Genomic DNA, 23,057 nt, shown 5'->3' with positions numbered 1-23,057 from the left:
AAGGGTGTTGGTGGTGGGAAGACTGGCCCAGTGTTTTCTTCCTGCTACTGGTTACTTCTCCAGCACCATGTCTGTCTGTGTGCTGCCATGCCTCATACCATAATAATGGACTAACCCTCTGAAACTGTAAGCAAGCCCCCAATTAAATGATTTCTTTTATAAGAAAGACTGTGGTCATAGTACCTCTTCAAAGCAACAGAACACTAATACAACACCCATGAACAAATCACACGTGGTCAAACCAAAATATAATAAAAATATTTAGTGAAAACACATATTTTAAAGCCCATTGAAGGATTTAAAAAATACAAATCAAGTTTTATCAATTTGATATTCAGGTTATAATTGGCTTAACATATAGCCTTGGTTTATTTCCTAAAATCATACTGCAGTATCTTTTCAAAAATTAAATGCCTTCATTAGTTATATTAATAGAGGTAAATATGTAGACAGTATACTCATCCCTGGGTTTCTTAAAAAAAAATAAACTAAAAAGTCTTAGTGTAAGTTTAAAACTTTAATATTTATAAATTTAAAAATGTTACACGTGCTGAATGGTAGCAGTGCTGACATTCTGTGGGCACTAAACCACAGCTCACTGCATAGAGCTTCTTTTTGTACAGAGAATAAGATCACAATACCAGGGTTTGCCATTTGTCATGATTTCGTGGTAGACACCACACCAGGAAACCTGGGTTTAGAGCACACTTGAGGTCAGATTCCCCACCCCCACCCCCAGTAGGTACATAGTGCAGACACGGTAAATAACCTCAGGCTGGGGAAATTAGCCACCAGAGCACACCTGACAGCTCCCAAGAGCTAAGAGGCCTAAAAATGCAGACACAACAACAAGAAAGCCAAACCTTCCCACAGGGGAAGAGCAGGCTACAGGGGTACAGAGAGCTGCCTACTCCAGTCATACATCTCCCACTGGCCAGGAGGCATCACCAGGACAGTCTTTACAGAGACCTCCACACATCTACAGAACAGAGACACTCCTCCGTCCATCTTCAAAACTAGCAAAATCAAAGTCCATTATTAATCTTCTACTTTGACCTGAACCAAATGTACTCTTTGGCTATATAAGTCATGGTTTCCCCTTATAACCAACCAGGAACACTTCACAATTCTTATGCCTAAGGAAAAGTGAAGTTAAACTTGAGCCATGGCCCTTTAAATCAACTTGAATTTAACAAGATGTCTAATTTGGACATTTTTCTAATTCCAGAAAGTTAAGTTTTAAAGAAATGCAATGTTTCCAGAAAAAAACCCACTTATATTTTCAAGTAACTTAAAAATACTATTACAGCCTCAAATTATCTGTTATTCTGTGGGAAATTTTATAGAAAATTTATAATGTTAAAAACCTCATATCCAAATGAGTTCCTTATTCTTAGGAAAAAAAAAAAAAAAACAACAAGAGACACCTCTGCACAACACTGCAGTTCCTTCAGACTCAAATGCTGAGTTTGGTACTGAGACCCCGTAGTGATCACTTGCAAGACAGGGCCCATGACAATCACCTCTACTAACAGAGACGGCAAACAAAATATATGTAAATACATAACAAAGAAAAACATTTTCAGGGTACAATCAACACTACCTATCCCCTAGGAGACTCTGACCTGAAATACTTGAAACTGACAGCTAGCGTCCCGTCAGTACTTGAGGGCTTCATACAAGTATTGACAGAGAGGAGACAGGTGGCCACACAGTCTTGACCGCAGGAAGAGCGCTGAGTGATGCTGAGTGGGGAAGATTATAGATCTGTTTGGTTTTGAAGTGAAAACTGGGACAGAGTATCTGATTATCATTAGATATTTTTCCATACAATCAATTTGAAGTTTTTAAGTGTGGGGAAATCTCGACAGAATGTACACAAATTGTCATTGGTATCAGACAGAAACAATACAGTCACATTGACATAACAGTCTTCCCTAGAATACTATTCAACTGCTGTGTTAGAAAGGACACTGTCAAAGACATCAGTCAAACTACCCTCTGCAGAGGCCACAAGCCCACAGCTGAGGGGGTCACGTCAGCACCACTATTAGCATACAACCTCCCTGCCTGGGACTCTGATGACTTAGTGATTGCGCCCTGGGGAAAAAATGGTCAAGAAGCATAAGATGAGCCAAGGCGAACAATAGTATGGGGAATACAGGTTAGAGGACACGCTATGAACAAATGAAATTTAACACAAAAGAGGAAAAGTCAAATATCTGACAGCGAGCGTCCTCTTAACATGTATTTTTAAAAGTGCACAAATGATTTAACAGTCAGTTTAAATAGGAAAACTAGTCCGTGACCATGAAATCCATGGCCTCAATACCCACTGGGTGAAGAGCATCAGGAAGTGGAACAGCAACAAAACCCAGAGGTTCATAAAGCACTTGTAAACAACAAAGCCGGGCAAAGGAAAAGACCAAACTACACAAATACTCAATAAAGCAACAAATGCAAACACACACCCTGAAAAATCTAGGTGGTACAAGTGGCATTCCCGTTTTCTGAAATATGGTGGCGTCATTCACTGTCAGTTGGCCATTAATCAATGTTCTGGTGATCATTTAAGCATTATTTGGTCCAATCTAAAATAAATCTACCTTCAATTAAAAGTGGTGTAACAGACCCGGAGTATCATACTAGTACCAGACAATTTCATATAGTTCTGTCTGTATAGAAGCTACACTCAGATGCCTTCTTACTGCATCCTTCCCTACCCATCTCCACGTGAACTTAGGCCCATGTTTATAACTCGCACAGCACACACAAACCACACCCGCTGAGGAAACAGACATCAAGAACACAAAACAGAGAGATTACTGATGTAGAGCACTTCAAGTTAACAGAAAAAGAATCGAAAAGCACTCCTTTCCAAGAACTTAAAATACAGAGCATGTGGAGAATGCTATTGTTTTCCTTCTTTGTAGTACTTAGAGATTTTTCTTCCTCCATGCTTACTGTTACTAAATGGTGATCAATACAGAAGAAAGGATTCTCAAAGAGTTATGGCCCTCAGCTCTGCGTCCACTCACACCTACCATCACAGGAATGGGATGCTCTGTTTATAGAGAGCCATACAACGTCTCCAGAGCGTCAGATGCTAAGGTACGTGCGGTTCAGGTTTAGCAGAGACGTCAACAGCAGAGAAGCCTGCCCCTCCATGGCAGTCTCAGATGCACCTGGGCAGAAGCATCTTGTTGCCGCTATACTCTGTGACTGGTCCTGCAGTTTCCAAGGACTGCTGTTTATAAATGAGCTTTTATTTTCATAATTAAAACTGGCACACAAAATTAAGTGGAGCACGGTAGCAGTATAAAAATCCTGATTGAGCCAGAGGATCTAAAGTGAATCTCTCTTCTCTCTCTCTTACTCTCTTTTTTTTTTTTTTTTTTTAAAGGACAGATCATACTTTGTAACCCAGACTAGCCTGGCATTCATGACTATGCCTGGCTAAAGATAAATTTTTAGTCTCTGAAACTGAACTAGCGTGGCTCCTGTGACTTGAGGATAACACCCACTTTAGCATAATTATTGCCCCTAATGCCCCAATGTGCAATAGTCTGTGTGAAGTGGTAATTCACATCCATTAAAAAGTTATTGCTTAAGCAAGCCATCCAGAGTAGATACAGGCTGTGTGGTTGGACAGAAACAGAGAGGTAACCACACGGGGTTTCTCGTTTCATTTCACTGGCAAACACACATAAATACATAATCGAAGGGGCAGGAGGGTCATAGCAGCTAATACCCTAAGCCAGCTCTTACATGTCAAGACTAATTTCTCTCTAAAACAAATCTGGTTTGTCTTTTCCTCTTAAAATTAAGGCAATGAAATGGCTACAGTTCCTAAAGTTAACTTTACGAAACAGAAATATACACGCATTTCCCTCAAGTTCAGGCATCACCGTCTGATTAGAAACCTGCAATAATTACACGAGACCTGCAACGCTGAGGACGAAAGGGAAGGAAGGTGGGGAAGGGGGAAGATGGACAATGAAACTAACAGACACTCGCTGATGATTTTTCTTCCTGCATAATTATAATCACGGAAGGGAGGAAAAGTAGGAAAGCACAAAATCTCTTACGAGTTTTCACCATCTCTTGCATTGATTCAAAATGTTTAGGATAACAAAGGGGAAGAACTTATTAAAATGGAGACCCCAGAGCTAACAACCAGGTATTCTGAAGATGCACAGTAGGGCCCAAGAATCCACCCCTACAACCAGTTCCCCAAGAGATGAGGGGAATCTATGGACATTTTGAAAAATAGTTCTGAAAACATACCACCTTTGGCTAGTTACCTATGCTTTGATAAAAGGGCAAAAGGCACTGAATAGGAATTTCATGGTGCCCATATCTGTTTGCACATATATGGAATTGCATTTTGAAATTTTAAATCACCATTCAGAATCTAGAAGACAAGTATATGGCAGATCATGGCTAACACCTAATAACAGAAGCTGATTTGAAGTTGACCTCTCCTGTTTCACCAAATTCCACATCGAAGTCTCAGGCTCTCCAAAATCCAAATGGTCAAATGAACTGAGGAATAGGCCAAGACTCAAGTCAACTTTCAGCAATTCAGTGCACTTTGCAGAAAGGATCTAAGTTAAGAATATAGCTCTGTGGTTTATTTCACACAAAGGAGACCACCAACATTTGCCATAAATTCTTCTAAACTCTTTAGGAAGGCCATCTTCTGCTTCCGGTCCAGGGTAGGAGGAGTGCTGCTTGCAGTGAGCTTGTTGAAGGCATCTGCTAATCTCTGGTAAATGATTGGGTCCTGCTGACTTGACAGTAATGTCTCAACTAGTTCAGAATACTCAGCCTGCAAAGGAAACAAGATAGTCATAAGAATGCCTTCCGGGGATCCTAGCAGGGACTATGGGGTTGGTTCTAAGGCAGGGCAGACCACTCTTTCCAACATCAGTGATTACTGTTCTCACTTTATTTGTAGGTTAATTCATTTAATATGTAGGCTGCTATAGATTGACACTACCAATGTTCATACTTTACAGATGAATGTTCTGCCAGCTGAAGTAACACATTCAAACTTATAAAGCAACAGTATGGGCAATTTGGCTCCACGTGCTCCCAGCTTTGTGGTACTGCCTTTTCTATTTAGTTTGCATTTTGTACAAAAGCCCCATGTCTATATTGTGATGGTGAACAGTTCTTGTGCAGACACCTTGTCCACCTAGCTCCAAGGACAGCAGAGGCACAGCAGCATAAGTGTAGAGGTTTGAGAGCTCTCGCAAGGTGGAGGTAGAACACTTTGAAAGTCCCAAGCCAGCACTGTAGCCAGTGGCTTTGGATAAAGGGCAGGGATAATGTAGTGATGGTATTTTTTATCTTTGGTATTCTCTCTCATAACATTAATATACAGGTAAGTGGGCAGAGGCTGGAGGGAAAGTCACCTAGGCCAGAAGTGCCGTGGAGAAAGCTGGTCTGCCATTAACTTCCATGAGCTTCTTGGGATATCACAACAATAAAATGATGAAATCAGACATCATGCAGAGCAGAAGGGAAGCAGGGTGCAGCTTCCCAAATTCCCACCCTCATCGTCTACAGCACTGAGCCAGGACTACCTTAGCTGCCCTTTCCAAAGGACAGAAGGAAACCAGTATAACTTCAAATCATTGCCCTATTGCCAAGAAACGGTCAGGCAGCAAGAACCACACTAGTTGTTCCAAAGTGCCCACTCTGTTTTCTGTCTTTCCAGGGGACAAAAAACATTTTTTACACTCATTTATGTGTATGTGTTGTCAGAGAACAACCTGCAGGAGTTGGTCTTCTCCTTTCACCATGCTTGTCTTATGTCTTATAAATGTTCTTACGTTTGTTTATTTATTTGTGTGTGTAAACAACTTGCAGAGTTAGTTCTCTCCGTCCACCACATATATAGGCCTCAAGGATTGAATTCAGGTTATCAGGCTTGGTGACAAGTACCTAAAGTGCCCTCTGAGCCATCCTCCTGGGCTCCCTTGAGTGTCTCTAAAATGTACATAGTCTAAAAGCCATCAGACAAGGAAATCAGAATGTATTGCTTGCACACACGGGAAAGAAGCCCATTGTCTTAGTAAGCAACATGATAGAAGGGAGCACACACCTGAAAGGAAATACCTTTTTTTTGGGGGGGGGGGNGGTGTGTGTGTGTGTGTGTGTGTGTGTGTGTGTGTGAGCGTGCATGTGCACACATGTGCATATGTACCACACTAGTTCATTCTTTAAATTCTGCCACTTCTCCCACATTTTTCCAGGTGACTTGCCAAAGAATTATAAAGATGGGGGGGGCACGCCTCAGAACTCCACAGTAGGGAATCAACAAACTTTTCTCTAAAGGCCAGAAAGCACGTACTGCACACTCTGCACTTCAGTGGACTCATATGAAGTCTGAGCACTAACTCAGTGATGGCTCACCTACAGACCAGCAGCCATGCTTGTTCTGTGAGTCAATTTGTCAGTTTCTAATGTAAAATAGTTAAAAGGCCCTGGACTGTCCGTTTTTTCCTTCTGCTTCCCTTTCCTTAAAATTCTTGGTATAAAACATAACTTCAGATAATCAGTCCTGCTCTGAATGTTTTTAGGGCTGAAGAAATGGCTTAGTTGGTAAAGTACTTGTCAAATATGGTGGTTTGAGTGAGAATGGTCCCATAGGCTCATATATTTAAATGTTTGATTCCTAGTTGCTGGAACTGTTTGCTAAGGATTAGAAGGTGTGTGGCCTTGCTGGAACTGTTTGGTAAGGATTAGGTGTGTGCCATCCTACACTAGTCCTACTCTTTCTCTGCCTCATGGTTGCTGTCTCAACATGAAAACTACTGCTCCAGTGCCATGCTCCCCACCATGATGGTCATGGACTCATCCTCTGAAACTGTGTACAAGCACTCAGTTAAATGCTTTCTTATAAGTTGCTTTGGTCATGGTCTGTTTTTACAGCAAAAGAACAGAAAAGTAACCAAGTCACCACATAAAGTACAAGGACCTGAGTTCACACACCAGTACTGATGTATAAAATATCTATAATCCCAGTGCTGGGGAGACAGACAAGATGCCCAGAGTTTGCTAGCCAGACAGTCTAGCTGAAAACAGTTTCAGACACAGTGAGAGACCTACCTCAAACATAAAGAGCAACTGAGAAAGATGACTGCGGTCAACCTCCAGCTACATGGGTACACTTATATGTGGTAGACATGTACACATTCATGCAAGTGCTCACAGAACCAGAGGCATTAGATCTCCTAGACCTGGAGTTATAGGAAGCTATGAGCCACCCAAAGTGGATGCTGGGAGCGAAACTTGTGTGCTTAGGAAGTAGTGCATGTTCTTAACTACCAAAACATTGCTATGGACCCAGGGATGAAAAATAAAAAACTCAGCCTGTTTTACCTTAGCTATAAAGTCACAGACACCTTACCTTCACAGATATTAAGAACATCTAGGCTAGGCATGGTGGCACACACCTATAATCCCAGCACTTGGGAGGCAGAGGCAGATCTGTGAGTTTGAGGCCAGCCTGGTCTACAGAGGAAGTTCCAGGAGACAGGGCTACACACACAAATCTGTCTTGAAAAACAGAGAGAGAGAGAGAGAGAGAGAGAGAGAGAGAGAGAGAGAGAGAGAAAGAGAGAAAGAGAGAGAGAAAATGTAGCGAGGCAAGCTTTCTTTGAAGGCCCAGTGTCTCTCAGCCTGTGCTACACATGGCACACAGCATCTAGAAGAAGAGGGGCTTTATATGCACGGGTCTGAAAACCCTACTGGTTTCAGGAAGGCCAAGCTTCTCCAACCAACCACTTGGCCATATAAAAAGGTGTAAAGTAATGGAATATTAGGCATCACCCTTCCCCAACTTGTTCCTTTATGTACTTTATATATTAGACAGGCATTCTATCGGAATTAGGAGGCAGGTGAGCCTCTGTTACATTGATCCCACAAGAATAATGGTTTTAGATCGTAAAGGTTCAAAACACTAAACAAAGTAACACTCCATTCTTTAATACTCTCTGAAAGCAAACTCCCGCTCCCAATCTGATACACCTCTCTATTTTTATAAAACCGGAATTCCTCAAAGACAGCAGTCACTCACTGTGTACATGCACTTGGCTCCTAGCACAGGTAAATTAAAGCCAAGCTTTTAGGTGGGAACTGCGACAAAGAATGGCTCATAAGAGAGAAGGGAAAATAAATTCTTTTGATCTGACACAAATACAAAAAAATACAACTCTAGAGCTCATGAAAGAGCAGAAAACACTGAACTGGGGAATGGAACTGGGTCTCTGAGTCCCAGTCCTGGAAACACAAAGAACTGGTGGACGAGGACCATCGACGCCCATGAGAGAGGAGTATCAGTACCTGGTGCAAACACACCAATGTGTAGAACGCCTCTCCTGCTGCAGTCGTCATCTCTGTGTTGTGCTTCTGCAATACCAGCATATCAAAAACCAGCTGAAATTACATAATACGATATCGCTATAAAATACAGGATAACTATTTAAAACTCTAGTCCCTCCCTGCCTGAAAAAGGGATAGCAGTTATAGTCAATTTATTACATTAACCGATTAATTAGTAAATCACTTTTTAATCTAAAAAAACATTCTGTGGAATCTATATTTACAACATCGTTCAAGAACACAAAATAGAAGTATAAGAGAACATGCTCCTAAAGAACTGGTCTTCACGGAAAAACCAGTGAACATAGTTGTGGTGCCCACACCTTTAACCCAGTACTCAGGAGGCAGGGGCAGGAGGATCTATGCGTTTGAGGTCAGCCTGGTCTACACAGAGAAACCCTGTCAAAACCAAAACCAGACCAAACCAAACCTACACACATGAATCAAGAATTTTATGAGTCTGGAGAATGGCTCAGTGGTGAACTGCACTGGCTGCTCTTCCAGAGGTTCTGAGTTCAATTCCCAGCATCCACATGGTAGCTCACAACCATCTATAGTGGGATCTGGCGCCCTCTTCTGGTGTGCATGAAGACAGGTCACACTCACACACACACACACACACACGTGCACGCACACTTAAAAAGCTCTCCTCTTTTTACTTTGAGATGAGGTCTTGCTAACATGCTCACGTTGGCTTTGAACTCACTCTGTAACTAAGGCAACACTCCTTTATTAGCCCCAGTAGTTGGCATGGCAAGCAAGTAGGACTTAGCTTGGTTAAGAAGATAGTTCGCCAACTTACTCACCAAACATCTTACCTTAAGGAAGTGCCGAGTTGCTAGAAAAAGTGGTGAATCCGTTTCTTGTGCTTTAGCACATTGTTCAGCCAATGGTGTTAAGGCCTCAAGGCAGAGCTGGCATACTTCTGAACTCATTCTGAACATAATGGTCAAAGAACAAACTAGAAGACATACCCGACTTTATAAAAGATCAAAAAAAAAAAAAAACCCAAATGACAACTACATTATGTACATGACTATTGTAGAAATGAATACAGATAGTGGGGGTAGACCAGATTGCAAAGTCTTAACTGAATTAGGAAAGACTCAAAAAGCTAGCCTTTCTAGTCTAAGTCTGGTGACGCCTAGCTTGTTTCTGCAGATGATCCTCAGATGATGACATTATAATGTCAGCAAGCTGAGACTGGAGAACCAACTGCAATACATCACATGACCTAATGATGGAAGGACGTGAAGACCAGGGCCCAGGTGCTACACACACGAAAGGGAAAGATCATATAAATTCACAAGAGGAACAGAATCAGAGCTGGCCATGCTGGTGCAAAACTTCCAACCCAGCACTCAGGAGGCAGAGGTAGGCAAATCTTTGAGCTTGGGGTCAGCCTGGTCTACAGAGTGATTTCCAGGACAGCCAGGTCTGAAACCCTGTCTCAAGGGAAAAAGAAAGAGAAAGAAAAAGAGAAAGTTAAAGCAGCTATAGAGGGGACATGTTTTTGAAGAAATAAAACAACTATAAAAGAAAATCAATCATTTAAAAAACTTTAAGTAAGAAGCCCCCTCCTTGAATAACAAAGTTCATGTAAAGGATACGAGGTCATTCCTAGTTCTAGAGAATACATCAGACTCTTAAACAGATCCTCAGGAAGCTGGGGTATTTTTTCAGGAAAAATCTCACAAATAAATGTGATCAATTTGTAGTATTGATTACAAAGGGTTGGAAACTGAAAAAGAAATATTAAATATTGTGATATTTAATAAAATAAAACAACTAACAAACTTTTAAGTAGTACAATGATTTCTCTAGGATGTATTTAATATAAAATACTAAGCCCTAAAGAAATGTAAATAAGTCACAGAAGGAAACTTTTCAGTGGCTGTTATCAAAAAGAACACATAGTAGAAAGAATTATCTTCTGGAAGGCTAATAGGAAATATAGACAAGTCCTGATAGTCTGTGTTGATCCTGAACAAATAAACAAGGCAGTCAAAAAACTAAATGATCCTTTGTTAACATGTTAATTTCCACATAAGTATGTTAGAAAACATATTAAACTGTTAAAACTTGTGCATAATTAGAGTGGTCAGTCCTTTTCATCTTTCTACTTAGCTCTGAAGAGCAGAGGGGAAAGTAGGCAGTATAGTTTAACCACAAAGAAAATGTGCACCAAATGTTTATGACTGACTCAATGGAACGGACAAACACTAAAAGCAAACCAGTGGACAAAGCTGAATAAACTCTCTCATTCTAAGAGTCGTCACAAAAACCCAAGATTCATGGGTTAATAGGAACTGCCCAACAGACATTGCTCAGGGAACAAAGTACCTGGGGAGAGTCTAAGGAGGCACCCCTAACTAACACTTCTGATCCACACCACTCAGATACTTGCTTCTGCTCCCCACCACACTACCTCTTTCCCACCCTTTATCACATACACAGGTGTGTGCACACGTGCATGTGATACATTCATACACACACACCCTTTTCTTCCTTCTCCAGTGGATCCCTGTTCTTGACCTTATCCTTCTGTGATAACTTAAAACAAAAGACTTCTCTCCTAGAGTACTTTTGGAAAGAGGAAAGGGCAACCTCAGTGGTCACCCACCTTTAATACCAACTGGTAGAACCAAGGCACAATACAGTCATAATGTGCAAAAAATTTAAAAATTAATTTTGGTTTCTACCATACCAATTCTACATGGAAGGGCTTGGAAAATACCCACCACAGCTGGCTCCTTTGGTTGACAATAAAGTTTAAGAACAAAATGACAAATTCTAAGAAAATTAAAACTGCTAGCAGAACTGTTTTCCTGATTACATGAGTCACTAATTATCTGTACACAGAGGACTAGGGCATGTACACTGAGAGAGAAGCACAATAAACTGAGTAGAAATACAAAGCTGTTAACACTCTTTGTGTTCATATTATTTTAATTACCTTCAAAAGATCTTGTGACATTAAGGGCAGAATTAGGTTCACTCCATATAAAACAACATCGGCTGCTGACACAGATCTGCCTGCTGCTTGTCCTGGCTCGTGTCCTCTAAACACTTCATCTATCAAAACAGAAAGCACACTGTACAGTCGTAACTTAAATCTCCAAAGCTCATATTCCTTTATAAAATCACAAACGTAGTCAAGCTCAAAGACCCAAGAAATCCATTTATGGGAAACGGAGAAATCTGGTAATCCCAAGCCAGGCCATCCTTTTGTATTATTTGTTGGAGAATCTGAGTACCAGATACAATAATAGTGGATAAGTAAAGGCAACAGACGTTCTAGAAATCCAAGTTAACACAGTTAATGCTTTGGTATTTCACTCCAGCACCTCTATCTAGCTAATGAACTGTGAAGCTAACAGGGCAGACAGTAAAACAAGAAAAACAAACCAACAAAAGTCAACAGAGCGAGAACAATCTCAAAGACTGGACACAGTGACTATTGGGGGCTACTATGGTAACAGCTTGGAGAACCTTCAAAAAAATCAAAGGATATCTCTGACTATGAAGCCTGCATGACCTGAGGCAATGCTATATATGATACTTGCTCTTATAAAGCAACTCTCTTATTTCAGGTTTGAAGGCAAAGTTAGCAGGGAAGTAAAGCTGACTAGTGAGGGAAGAGGCATTTAAAAGATATGAAGGCAAGAGTAAGCAATTAAAGGCATTGGGCGTAAAACAGCCCCTCACCCTCTTGTTTCTGAAGCAGCTGCATTTCTTCCCGCCTGTTTCTCTGAGAACAAACCTAGCAATGGCTTATGAAGGAAGTGGAGGCAAACTGCACAAATGTCTGAGCTTTACTGACTGACCAAGCTCTTGTCTGTAAGAACGAGAGCTTATCTCGTCTCATCTACTGATTGCCAAGCATAGTTCAGACTTACTAGCTACATGCATGTATGCCATTACTTCAGCAGTAAAGTGGGAATAGCAATGGCACCTTCTGCATGGTATTATGAGAAAAGCAGCAGTTGGCGTTTATTAAGAACTGCATAACCGGGAGAAAAAGAGGCAGAAGCCATTTCTCTTTTAGATAAAAAGTGTGTGTGGTAGCTGTAGAATAAACTGATTTTTTTTTTTTTTTTTTTTTTTTTGGTTTTTCGAGACAGGGTTTCTCTGTGGCTTTGGAGCCTGTCCTGGAACTAGCTCTGTAGACCAGGCTGGTCTCGAACTCACAGAGATCCGCCTGCCTCTGCCTCCCAAGTGCTGGGATTAAAGGCGTGCACCACCACCGCCCGGCGAATAAACTGATTTTTATACAGAAGAAAAAAAGTGGATTAAAAAAAAGTTTACATTCATATTTAAGTAGACATGAGAAAGGTCTTCAGTTCCCCCTTCATTTCAACCAAAGGGATTTGCTTCCATTTGTTCTCTAAGCTCAACTTCCTCATGGGGTTTTACTTAAAGAAAATAACCTGTAGTTTTAACAAGGACAGCAACAACAACCACTTCAAGAGACTTTACCTGTGTCACTGAAATCTATGAACTCCTTGGAGAGCAGGTTAGTGAGAAGCTCCATAATGAGAAGCAGGTCCTGGTACTGCTCTTCTTCCGCTGTAACATCTATCCTCTGCCGCCCTAGATTGTTCTTAGAATATACTTGCAACAAAGTAAGGCAGGCTTCATATAAATGCATAGCTTTGGACTGTAAGAAAATGAGGAGTGGTATTACCTAGTGGGATCTAGCAGATAAGCCCAAGTTTACACGTACTCTAAACTGCAATAGTAGCTCTATATAACAATAATGAAAGGTTGAGAGTTGGAGAAGTACTTGCCAAACATGACCACCTGAGTGCAGCACCATCCCTAGTGGTGCATGCTGGGCATCTTAGTACCAGGGGGAGGAGACAAGAGGGCCTTGCTGGGTGTGCTTGGCTTGGTGAGCTATACGGTGAGTCCTTATCTCATCAGAAAGTAAGGTGGAGAGAAATAAAGGAAGATACCCACCATTGGCCTCTGAGACAGACAGACAGACAGACAGACACACACACACACAGAGTATTAACAATGATAAAAAAAAGAGCTTTAATCTGAGCACTTGGGAGGCAGGAGGATGAAACTCTGAGTTTGAGGCCAGCCTTGGTAGAGAGACACTATCTCAAAAGCAAAACAAACAACAACCCACAAAACAACAAAACCACCAAAGGCCAATAATAAAAGGATAATTATAGTAAGAGTACAGCAATATTTAATATATTAGCACCTCTCTAACAAAATTTGGAATAAGAACTTATATTCACCCCACACAACTTTCTATTTTGGAGAATACAAATATTCATTAAATGTGAAGCAAAAAAATAGAGTATCACTGCTTCAGAGACTTGTAATCCTGAAGGGAGAAAACTAGAAAGAGCTTACCTCTCCAAGATAGCATATCTGTTTATGTGCAACTTCAACAAAAACTTCTATAATGAGATTGACAGTTTCTGGAGTATTTTTGTAAACTTCCATTAACCCAATGCAATTGTTAAGGAAGTCCATTAAAAAATTAAAAAGAATGGCTACATTGTCGATCTGGGTGGCCTCAGCTATGCCACACAGGGCCTCCAGTGTGGCAGTGATCTCCTGCTTGACTTCCTCCTGCTGACACATCTGCTGGAAGTTCTCTTGGTTGATCACTCTCAGGAATCGCTGCTGCAGAGGCTGAAGAACCTGTGGAAGTACATCACAGCATGACCTTCCGAACATGCAGACTGAGTCCTGCAACTTGGATGAACATGTTTCCCAAAAGTGTTCTCGTTTGTTTTTTTTCGAGACAGGGCTTCTTTGTGTAGCTCTGGCTATCCTAGAACTTACTCTGTAGACCAGACTGGCCTTGAACTCACAGAGATCCACCTGCCTCTACATCTTGAGTGCTGGGACTAAAGGCATGAACCACCAAACCTGACTCCCAAAATATTCTTTATTGGAACAGGATAAGCACACAAAACAAGAACTATTTGAACCACTAATTTCCCTACCCCATAAGTCTTTGAAACAATCTTGCTAGATAGCCCAGGCTGGTCTCGATTTCTCAGTGTTCCTGCCTGACTCCTAGGTGCTGCGATTACAGGTTTGAGGTACATTGTCCATTTTGAGAATCTTCATACCTTGTGCCATACACCAAAAAATGATACCAAAGTCACAGAATTGAGTTCTTTGAATCTCATTCTTTGAATAATTTTTATTCTCTCATAATTTCTTTCTAGTTTTTACTGCACCTAAGTGTTAACATCTGGTATCCACTCTACTGAGGCAAGGTATCTAGAGGAATCCAGCTCGTCCCAGGGATGCTTTCTTACACGTGCTGGAATTTGAAGCACAGCCAGCCTTTAATGTAGTGCTGGCCCTCTGAGCTCTGGTCCTCATATCTGGGAACAGTGCTTTCTCCACTTAGTCATTTTGCCAGGCCCTATTTGTTTTGTTTTCTGATAGTGCCACTGTGTGTCCCTGGTTGGCCTCAAACTGGTGTCAATCCTCTTGCCTCTGCTTCAGAAGAAATAAGATTACAGGTGTGTGTGTGTGTGTGTGTGTGTGTGTGTGTGTGAGCGTGCATGTGCACACATGTGCATATGTACCACACTAGTTCATTCTTTAAATTCTGCCACTTCTCCCACATTTTTCCAGGTGACTTGCCAAAGAATTATAAAGATGGGGGGGGCACGCCTCAGAACTCCACAGTAGGGAATCAACAAACTTTTCTCTAAAGGCCAGAAAGCACGTACTGCACACTCTGCACTTCAGTGGACTCATATGAAGTCTGAGCACTAACTCAGTGATGGCTCACCTACAGACCAGCAGCCATGCTTGTTCTGTGAGTCAATTTGTCAGTTTCTAATGTAAAATAGTTAAAAGGCCCTGGACTGTCCGTTTTTTCCTTCTGCTTCCCTTTCCTTAAAATTCTTGGTATAAAACATAACTTCAGATAATCAGTCCTGCTCTGAATGTTTTTAGGGCTGAAGAAATGGCTTAGTTGGTAAAGTACTTGTCAAATATGGTGGTTTGAGTGAGAATGGTCCCATAGGCTCATATATTTAAATGTTTGATTCCTAGTTGCTGGAACTGTTTGCTAAGGATTAGAAGGTGTGTGGCCTTGCTGGAACTGTTTGGTAAGGATTAGGTGTGTGCCATCCTACACTAGTCCTACTCTTTCTCTGCCTCATGGTTGCTGTCTCAACATGAAAACTACTGCTCCAGTGCCATGCTCCCCACCATGATGGTCATGGACTCATCCTCTGAAACTGTGTACAAGCACTCAGTTAAATGCTTTCTTATAAGTTGCTTTGGTCATGGTCTGTTTTTACAGCAAAAGAACAGAAAAGTAACCAAGTCACCACATAAAGTACAAGGACCTGAGTTCACACACCAGTACTGATGTATAAAATATCTATAATCCCAGTGCTGGGGAGACAGACAAGATGCCCAGAGTTTGCTAGCCAGACAGTCTAGCTGAAAACAGTTTCAGACACAGTGAGAGACCTACCTCAAACATAAAGAGCAACTGAGAAAGATGACTGCGGTCAACCTCCAGCTACATGGGTACACTTATATGTGGTAGACATGTACACATTCATGCAAGTGCTCACAGAACCAGAGGCATTAGATCTCCTAGACCTGGAGTTATAGGAAGCTATGAGCCACCCAAAGTGGATGCTGGGAGCGAAACTTGTGTGCTTAGGAAGTAGTGCATGTTCTTAACTACCAAAACATTGCTATGGACCCAGGGATGAAAAATAAAAAACTCAGCCTGTTTTACCTTAGCTATAAAGTCACAGACACCTTACCTTCACAGATATTAAGAACATCTAGGCTAGGCATGGTGGCACACACCTATAATCCCAGCACTTGGGAGGCAGAGGCAGATCTGTGAGTTTGAGGCCAGCCTGGTCTACAGAGGAAGTTCCAGGAGACAGGGCTACACACACAAATCTGTCTTGAAAAACAGAGAGAGAGAGAGAGAGAGAGAGAGAGAGAGAGAGAGAGAGAGAGAGAAAGAGAGAGAGAGAGAGAGAATGAGAATACTTTAGAAAAGAGGGGAGTGGGGGTGAGAGAGAGAGAACACTGTAGAAAAGGACCAGAAGCCAGACCTCTATATATACACTTGATTCAAGTTATAAATTATTACAGAAAGTGCCCACGCTATGGGTTGAATTAGAACCTCAGAAAGTGACCTCAATTGGACAAATTGAGATGCAATAAATTAGGATTCAGTCATACTGAAAAGTGAGCCCCTACTCCAAAATGGTATCTTATGCTCTGAGAAAACTGGAATGCAGAGTACAGAGAACTTGCGACAGAAAGAGTGTCAAAGGTTGTCACTAACTACCAGAAGCCACATTCGTGCAGACCTTAGAAACAATGCACACCTTCCTCGGACACTTAGGCAGACTCCTAAATAAATGTAAGACAGAATCTGCTGCTTAGGTCACTGTGGTAAGAGAAGTGCCAGAAAACATACACTGCAATTTGCATCTCCTTTTCAAGGCGAAGAATGCCTGTGTTTCTTCATGTCAACTTCTTTCTTTCAGTTTTTGGGGAGAGGCTAACTAACCTAAGGCCTTGGCATGCTAAGGCTAGTGCTCTATATATGAGATACCCACCATGCTTTTCATATTCTGATAAAGATACACCAATTCATGCTCTCATCTACGTTGGGGAAAATGTACCTGAGGCATGGAAAACATCAGTAATACTCAATGTGTCAAACAAGCATGGCTGGGTAAGCCCTGAAACAGTAGTTATCAAGTAATAAGGTTCAAACGGTTGATGAGGAGGAAGAACACAAGGTAAGTTATTGTGAGGTGTTTATGTCTCCAGACCATTTTCTTTTTTTTTTTTTAAATTTATTTATTTATTTATTATGTATACAATATTCTGTCTGTCTGCAGGCCAGAAGAGGGCACCAGACCTCATTACAGATGGTTGTGAGCCACCATGTGGTTGCTGGGAATTGAACTCAGGACCTTTGGAAGAGCAGGCAATGCTCTTAACCTCTGAGCCATCTCTCCAGCCCTCCAGACCATTTTCTAACAGCTGCGGGGTGACAGAAGAATCAAAAGTGAAGAGATTTTTTTTTTTTTTTTTTTTTTTACCTCTGTCCAATACTGCTGCTTTGTTTCTGTGTCCATATGTGCAAAACCTCCCAAGACCAGAGCCTTCATCAGTGTCCTCTGTACTGGGCTTGACAAGAAATTAAGAGGTGGGCTTCGGCTTGCAAACTGCTTTGCTAGGTTCCACCAGTTTTCACACTGAATTACTAAGTTTGCCCTGCAAATAGAAATAAAACATTAGGTGTGTTTTGTTCACACACACACACACACACACACACACACACACACACACACACACATACACGATAAGAACCAGACAGGGCTGGAGAGCTGGCTCAAAGATTAAGTAAAAATGACTATTGCAAAGGACCTGTGCTCAGTTCCCAGCACACACGTGGTGGTGCATAATAATTCCAGTTTCTGATGATCTTTCCAGGTATGTGTAGACACGTGTTGCACATGAACTCACGCAGGCAAAAAACACATTTAAAAGAGGGGAACATTTAATTCTAAAATCTGCTAAGGCAAACACTGCTGTGTTACTCAGGTTGGCCACATTATTGCAATCTTTGTACCTCAGCCTCCTGAGCACTGAGAATAAAGTATTACTGCATGAGATTCCTAAAAATGTTTTGTGCGTAAGTATGTGTGTTTGTATGTGGGATGTGTACAGGTGCCGAAAGTGCCAGAAGATGACACTGGGTCCTCTGGAGCTGGAGCTACAGACAGTTGTGAGCCACCCAGTGTGGGTGCTGGGAACCAAAACTGAGTCCTTTGGAAGACATCGGTGCTCTTAACTGCTGAACTGTTTCTCCAGCCCCGGGATGTAATTTTAAAGAACAGCATCACAAGTGCACATGGACTCTGCAGCTACACTGGTTTTTATTTCAACCCCAATAATTGCTTAAGAACTTAGAATTTTTTACTTAAGTGTGTTTATCATCAGTTTTCTGACTGCAAAATGAGAATGGCTGTATAACCATTTCTTTGCGAAGAGGTTCAGGAAACTTCTAAGAGTAAGAAGCTCCCAGCTTCTATCTGCGGTGATCAACTGCTGGCTGAGCGGTTGCTCTGTGCTCTGGATGCCCCCAATTGTGCAAGTGGTGAACTTTCAAGAGTCACCCACCGGGAGAGTGTGTTTTTTGGTGATGCAGATGACCTGCAAACAACCCCTCCCCCACACTCCTATAGGTAACTCTAATAAATTCACTGATTCAACAACCTGGGCTTTTCCTTAGTCTGTTGGTGTTCTCTCTATTTGGAAGAGGTAGAGTCAGGTTCTCTGGGGAAAGCAAGGTGACAGGTACAGTCAGCTCTGAATCTCATGCTCAAATGAGATCTGATGTGGGTGTCCTACTGTATATATGTTGCTTTACTGGTTGATAAATAAAGCTGTTTTGGTCAATGGCTTAGCAGAGTGAAGCCAGGTGGGATATCCAGAGTTAAAGAGAAAGTGGGCAAAGTCAGGGAGATGCCACATAGCGGGCTATGTAGCTGCCGAAGGAGAAGGACATAACGGAATGTTAGGACCCTTACCAGTAAGCTACAGCCTTCTGCTGATACACAGATTAATAGAAATGAGTCAATTTAAGATTTCAGAGTTAGTTAATAAGAAACCTGAGCTAATACACCAAGCAGTGTTGCAATTAATGTAGTTTCTGTGTGATTATTTGGGTCTGGGCGGCTGGGAACAAAGAGCAGTCTCTGTCCAGAGATCTTTTATGTGCAATGCTCAAATGGGAATTACTGAGTCAGCCGGGGCGGCACATGCCTTCAATCCCAGCATGGAAGGCAGAGGTAGGTCGATCTCCGAGTTGAGGCAGTCTGGTCCAGGACAGCTAGGGCTACACAAAGAAACCATGTCTCAAAGAAAAAACTAAAAAAGTGTGAGTGTGTGTGTGTACACGCACATATGTATGCACATGGGGGACTGAAAAAATATCAAATGAGAATATTAATACATGAAAGTGGGGTTTTTGTTTTATATGTTTGAGTGTTTTGCCAAAACATATGTCTGGGAAAATTGTGTGTGCCTGGTATCCAAACAGGCCAGACAAGGGCATGTTTTGGAACTGGAGTCACATACAGTTGAGAGCTACCACTTGTGTACTGGGATCAAATCAGGGTCCTCTGGAAGAGCCGCCAATGCAGTTCTCCATTACACGGGTAAGCTGCCATTTGCATCTGTAACAACACTGTGATGAGGTTTTAAAAGCACTACTCTGGAAATATAGGTTCTAATCGGGCTTAGATATTGCTACAATTTGCTAGTCACTAAAGAGCAAACTGAAATATGTGTTCCACCCAACTCCTTACCTTTCTCTTCTTTCGACCAATGTGACAAGGAGCTGTACAGTGTCATTTGCAAGGTCTTGCTCACTACTCCAGACTGACAGATTGCTGATGACCTTCTGTAAGAGGTAGCCAATAATCCACTGGGAACCCTCTGTATCTGCTCCAAAGGCTGTGCTCAATGGCAAACTTATCTTAAGAGAAGAGATACATTTTCTAAGATCAGAATGACTATCTAAAAAGCAAATCTACACCAAAACTACCATCAAAGCCTGAGGGGGTACTCACTTCATATCACTTTTATCATTTTTCATTTGAATAAAAAAGATAATCCCCAACCCATCCAAGCTTTTCAGCTAATTTTTCTGTCAGTTCAAGTCTCATAGGAATTATTAACAAGCTGACATTCAAAATAAATACAGACATACAGATCTCAGACAATATATAAATATATTAATCAATGGTGGTGCACCTTAATACATCAATGGAACCAAATCAATGCTCTAAGAAAAGTAATATAACAGCACTTCAGTCCCAAGTCTCTCCCAACTCTTTATTTTTAAGACAGAGTTTCTCTGTGAGTCCTGAAACACTGTAGAGACCAGGCTGGCCTTGAACTCCAAGATCCACCTGCCTCTCTACTGAACCCTGTTAACAGTTCCGTTCTTGTAAATAAAACAAAAATCTTACCTCTAAACTTGCCATCATCATAAACTCAAAAAAAGTTACCAGTTTTACATCCTCACCTGATCATACAGTTTTTCATCTACCAGGAGATAAGTCTTGGCCCAGCGTTTTAGAAACCAAACAATATCTTTGCCCATTTGAGGGCTTAGTAGGTGAGTGAGATCTGCTCTTATTGCTCGAGATTCAACTTCTGAGACTCTTAGCACTGCAGACAACAGCCTGTGGGGAGAAAACAGAAGTTGCTAACCCTATTTTTTTTTCCTCATAAAAATCTTTTGTTTCTTTATGCCAGGCTATGTGTAAAAATTCCCAATAGAGTTAAAGATAAAGTACCCACACTATTTCTGGTCTTCCAGAGTCAAGAAAGAGGAGAGATGAGAAACACTGTCTGCTCGGGCTATAACTGCAGATGTAAATCTCAGCATCACTGTCTAGAGAGTGGCTCCCAGTTCAAAATGGAGGAACACACAGAATTAAATGTTCATAGTCTAAGCCCACGTTTCAGCACTCTTCCAGTAGGCAGGTTAAATGTTTGTATCACAAAAGACAAGTCCTGTTATGCTTTAAGATCTGAGAATAGATTTATTAGAATGTCATAAGTACTGAGCCTTGTTTACAAATCTCATGGCCCAGCATACTGTCTCATAATCTTTATTCCTAACGGTATCTTAAAATAAGCCTTCCCAGAACGGTTACATAAGTACACATATGGGAATGGGGAAGTAAGATACCAGAAATCATATATTTCAACTTGACTTTAGCCAAAAGACAAGGAAGCACAGGTTGTAATAAACATCAAGGCCTAGACTAAGATGTTAATAACTACAGTTTGGCCTCTGCTCTCAAGAGGGCTGAAATCCTGTGTAAGCAAACTGGTGGACATGTGCATTATTTATTGACCCTCTGACCTCTCTCACTAAAAAGTACTCAGTGCTATTGTCCACCCTGCCCCTTTGAAAGAGCTCCCTTCCTTGGCTGCCTGGGCATCACTTCCCACATCCCCCTCATCTATCTGTTTACTGTTCCCAGTCTTTATTAAAGATTCTTCTCTGGACCTTCTTAAATCAGGAAAGTTTCCACCTAAAAACCTCCCCCCCACACTATTTACATGTTTTTCATAAATCAGTACTCAAACTTTCTAAATTTTAGAACAAAATTTGTGAACAAAAATAAAAGAAATCCTAATAACCTCATGTTTTATCAATAATGATGCATTGATAAATTTCCCTTAAGATTAAAAAATTTTAAATATAATTTAAAGCCTAACAGAATTCGAAATCAAATGGTTATTTAGTACTTTAAAAGTATGTACTGCAACTCAATCTTTGCAGTGTTGAATGTCACTGTTTATTCAAAAGAAATAAAATTCTTTTATTTGAACTTTTATTTCCCCAAAGAAAATTATTTACCAATTACATGCTTTTCTTTGATACAAACATTTATATATTATACTTCACATGAATTTCCAATGATAATAAAACTGTAAGTATTTTAAGTCTTCTAGATTGACTTATTACTATTGTAATACTTAGCATACAGGAGAACAAAATGTAACACAAATTTAAATTATGAAACAATTTCCTCCAGTGCCAGGGCTCCAATTCAGAAGTTTGTACAGGCTGGGCAAGTGGTCTACCACTGAGCTACAGTCTCAGCCTTATTTTGAGTATTTCTTGGGGATAATACAGAAGGATTTTATGTCTCCTACTTAGTTTATCTACTTGTGAATAAATATTACTTATTGTCAGAATGAGTCAAAGTTGAGCCCAAGTTGGTTCCTTTCTCATTTAAGAGATGTAAACACTGGAGAGAAAAACAAAACAAAACGCTCCCATTAAAAAACAGAAGTTATGTTTCCAACACCAAGGTTATCCACTATTTGAATTACTTACAAGTCATATGACAAAACTCAAGATCATCCCAGCTGACCCAGTACTGGGTCCCCTTTCGGTGTTACGTGATGCAATGAACTGCATCCTGGCTACACAGCCATCACCAACAGGCAATCTGGAACTGCCCTTTTCCTTATACTCTATGGGCACCCATACACTGCAAGTCCATAAAGAGAGTGAGCTCAAGTGCTTTCATCTAGTGAAGAAGGGTGAAAGGGTAGAAGCAGCAGAGGTCAGGCAGCCCTAGGGAGTCTTCCCTTCTCTACACCATGCCCAGAAATCAGCAGTAGCCTGGAGAGCTCTCTCAGAAACCCTTCTCAAAACTCAAGGGCCAGTTTCCATCTTCTTCCCAAGACTGAAAAGCAACTGCTTCCCACAGTGCCCCTGTCAGGTTTACCTCCACCTTCCACAAGACAGCAACTCTACACAACAGTTTACTTCCTTCCTGCAAATGCACCTTGCCTCACCTATGAGACCCAAGGCCTCTCCAGCCCAGTCAGTCACACAGGTACACAAGCTCTCTTCCCCTGCCTCTTTCCCTCTCACTGCCTGACACTCTGTCTCTCCCGCCACCCTGATGTACTTACTCTTAAATCCCATCAAAAGCTGGAGTTGAAGAAACAACTGAGCCAAATACTTTTTAATTGTTAATATTTCTTGATCAGTACCTGAGTCAAGCATCCTGTCATGAATATGTTATATACCAGGCAGCACTCAGTTTCCCAAATTGGTCCTGTATTACATTTGC

General features: G+C 41.3%; 1 protein-coding gene across 2 annotated transcripts in view; it reads right to left on the bottom strand.

Annotated features, from left to right (window-relative positions):
• Positions 1-247: 247 nt before the first annotated feature.
• Xpo4 (exportin 4) overlaps positions 248-23,057 on the bottom strand; it is a 91,863-nt gene continuing 69,053 nt past the window's right edge. For both annotated transcript variants that reach the window (XM_050152225.1, XM_050152226.1), the window contains 10 exons: positions 20,477-20,636; positions 19,755-19,924; positions 17,481-17,655; positions 13,768-14,061; positions 12,874-13,054; positions 11,351-11,469; positions 10,005-10,135; positions 9,213-9,330; positions 8,356-8,448; positions 248-4,831 (listed from right to left, as the gene is read on the bottom strand). In XM_050152225.1, the coding sequence (XP_050008182.1) occupies positions 4,634-4,831; positions 8,356-8,448; positions 9,213-9,330; positions 10,005-10,135; positions 11,351-11,469; positions 12,874-13,054; positions 13,768-14,061; positions 17,481-17,655; positions 19,755-19,924; positions 20,477-20,636 (1,639 nt within the window). In that variant the 3' untranslated portion in view covers positions 248-4,633. The remainder of the gene's footprint in view (positions 4,832-8,355; positions 8,449-9,212; positions 9,331-10,004; positions 10,136-11,350; positions 11,470-12,873; positions 13,055-13,767; positions 14,062-17,480; positions 17,656-19,754; positions 19,925-20,476; positions 20,637-23,057) is intronic.

Source organism: Alexandromys fortis, unplaced genomic scaffold (assembly GCF_014885135.2).
Source record: "Alexandromys fortis isolate MF-2015 unplaced genomic scaffold, M_Fortis_MF-2015_v1.1 scaffold_75, whole genome shotgun sequence".
NCBI classification, from domain to species: domain Eukaryota; kingdom Metazoa; phylum Chordata; class Mammalia; order Rodentia; family Cricetidae; genus Alexandromys; species Alexandromys fortis.
The sequence above is the reverse complement of the archived record's forward strand: the minus strand, read 5'-3'. Positions and strand labels throughout refer to the sequence as shown.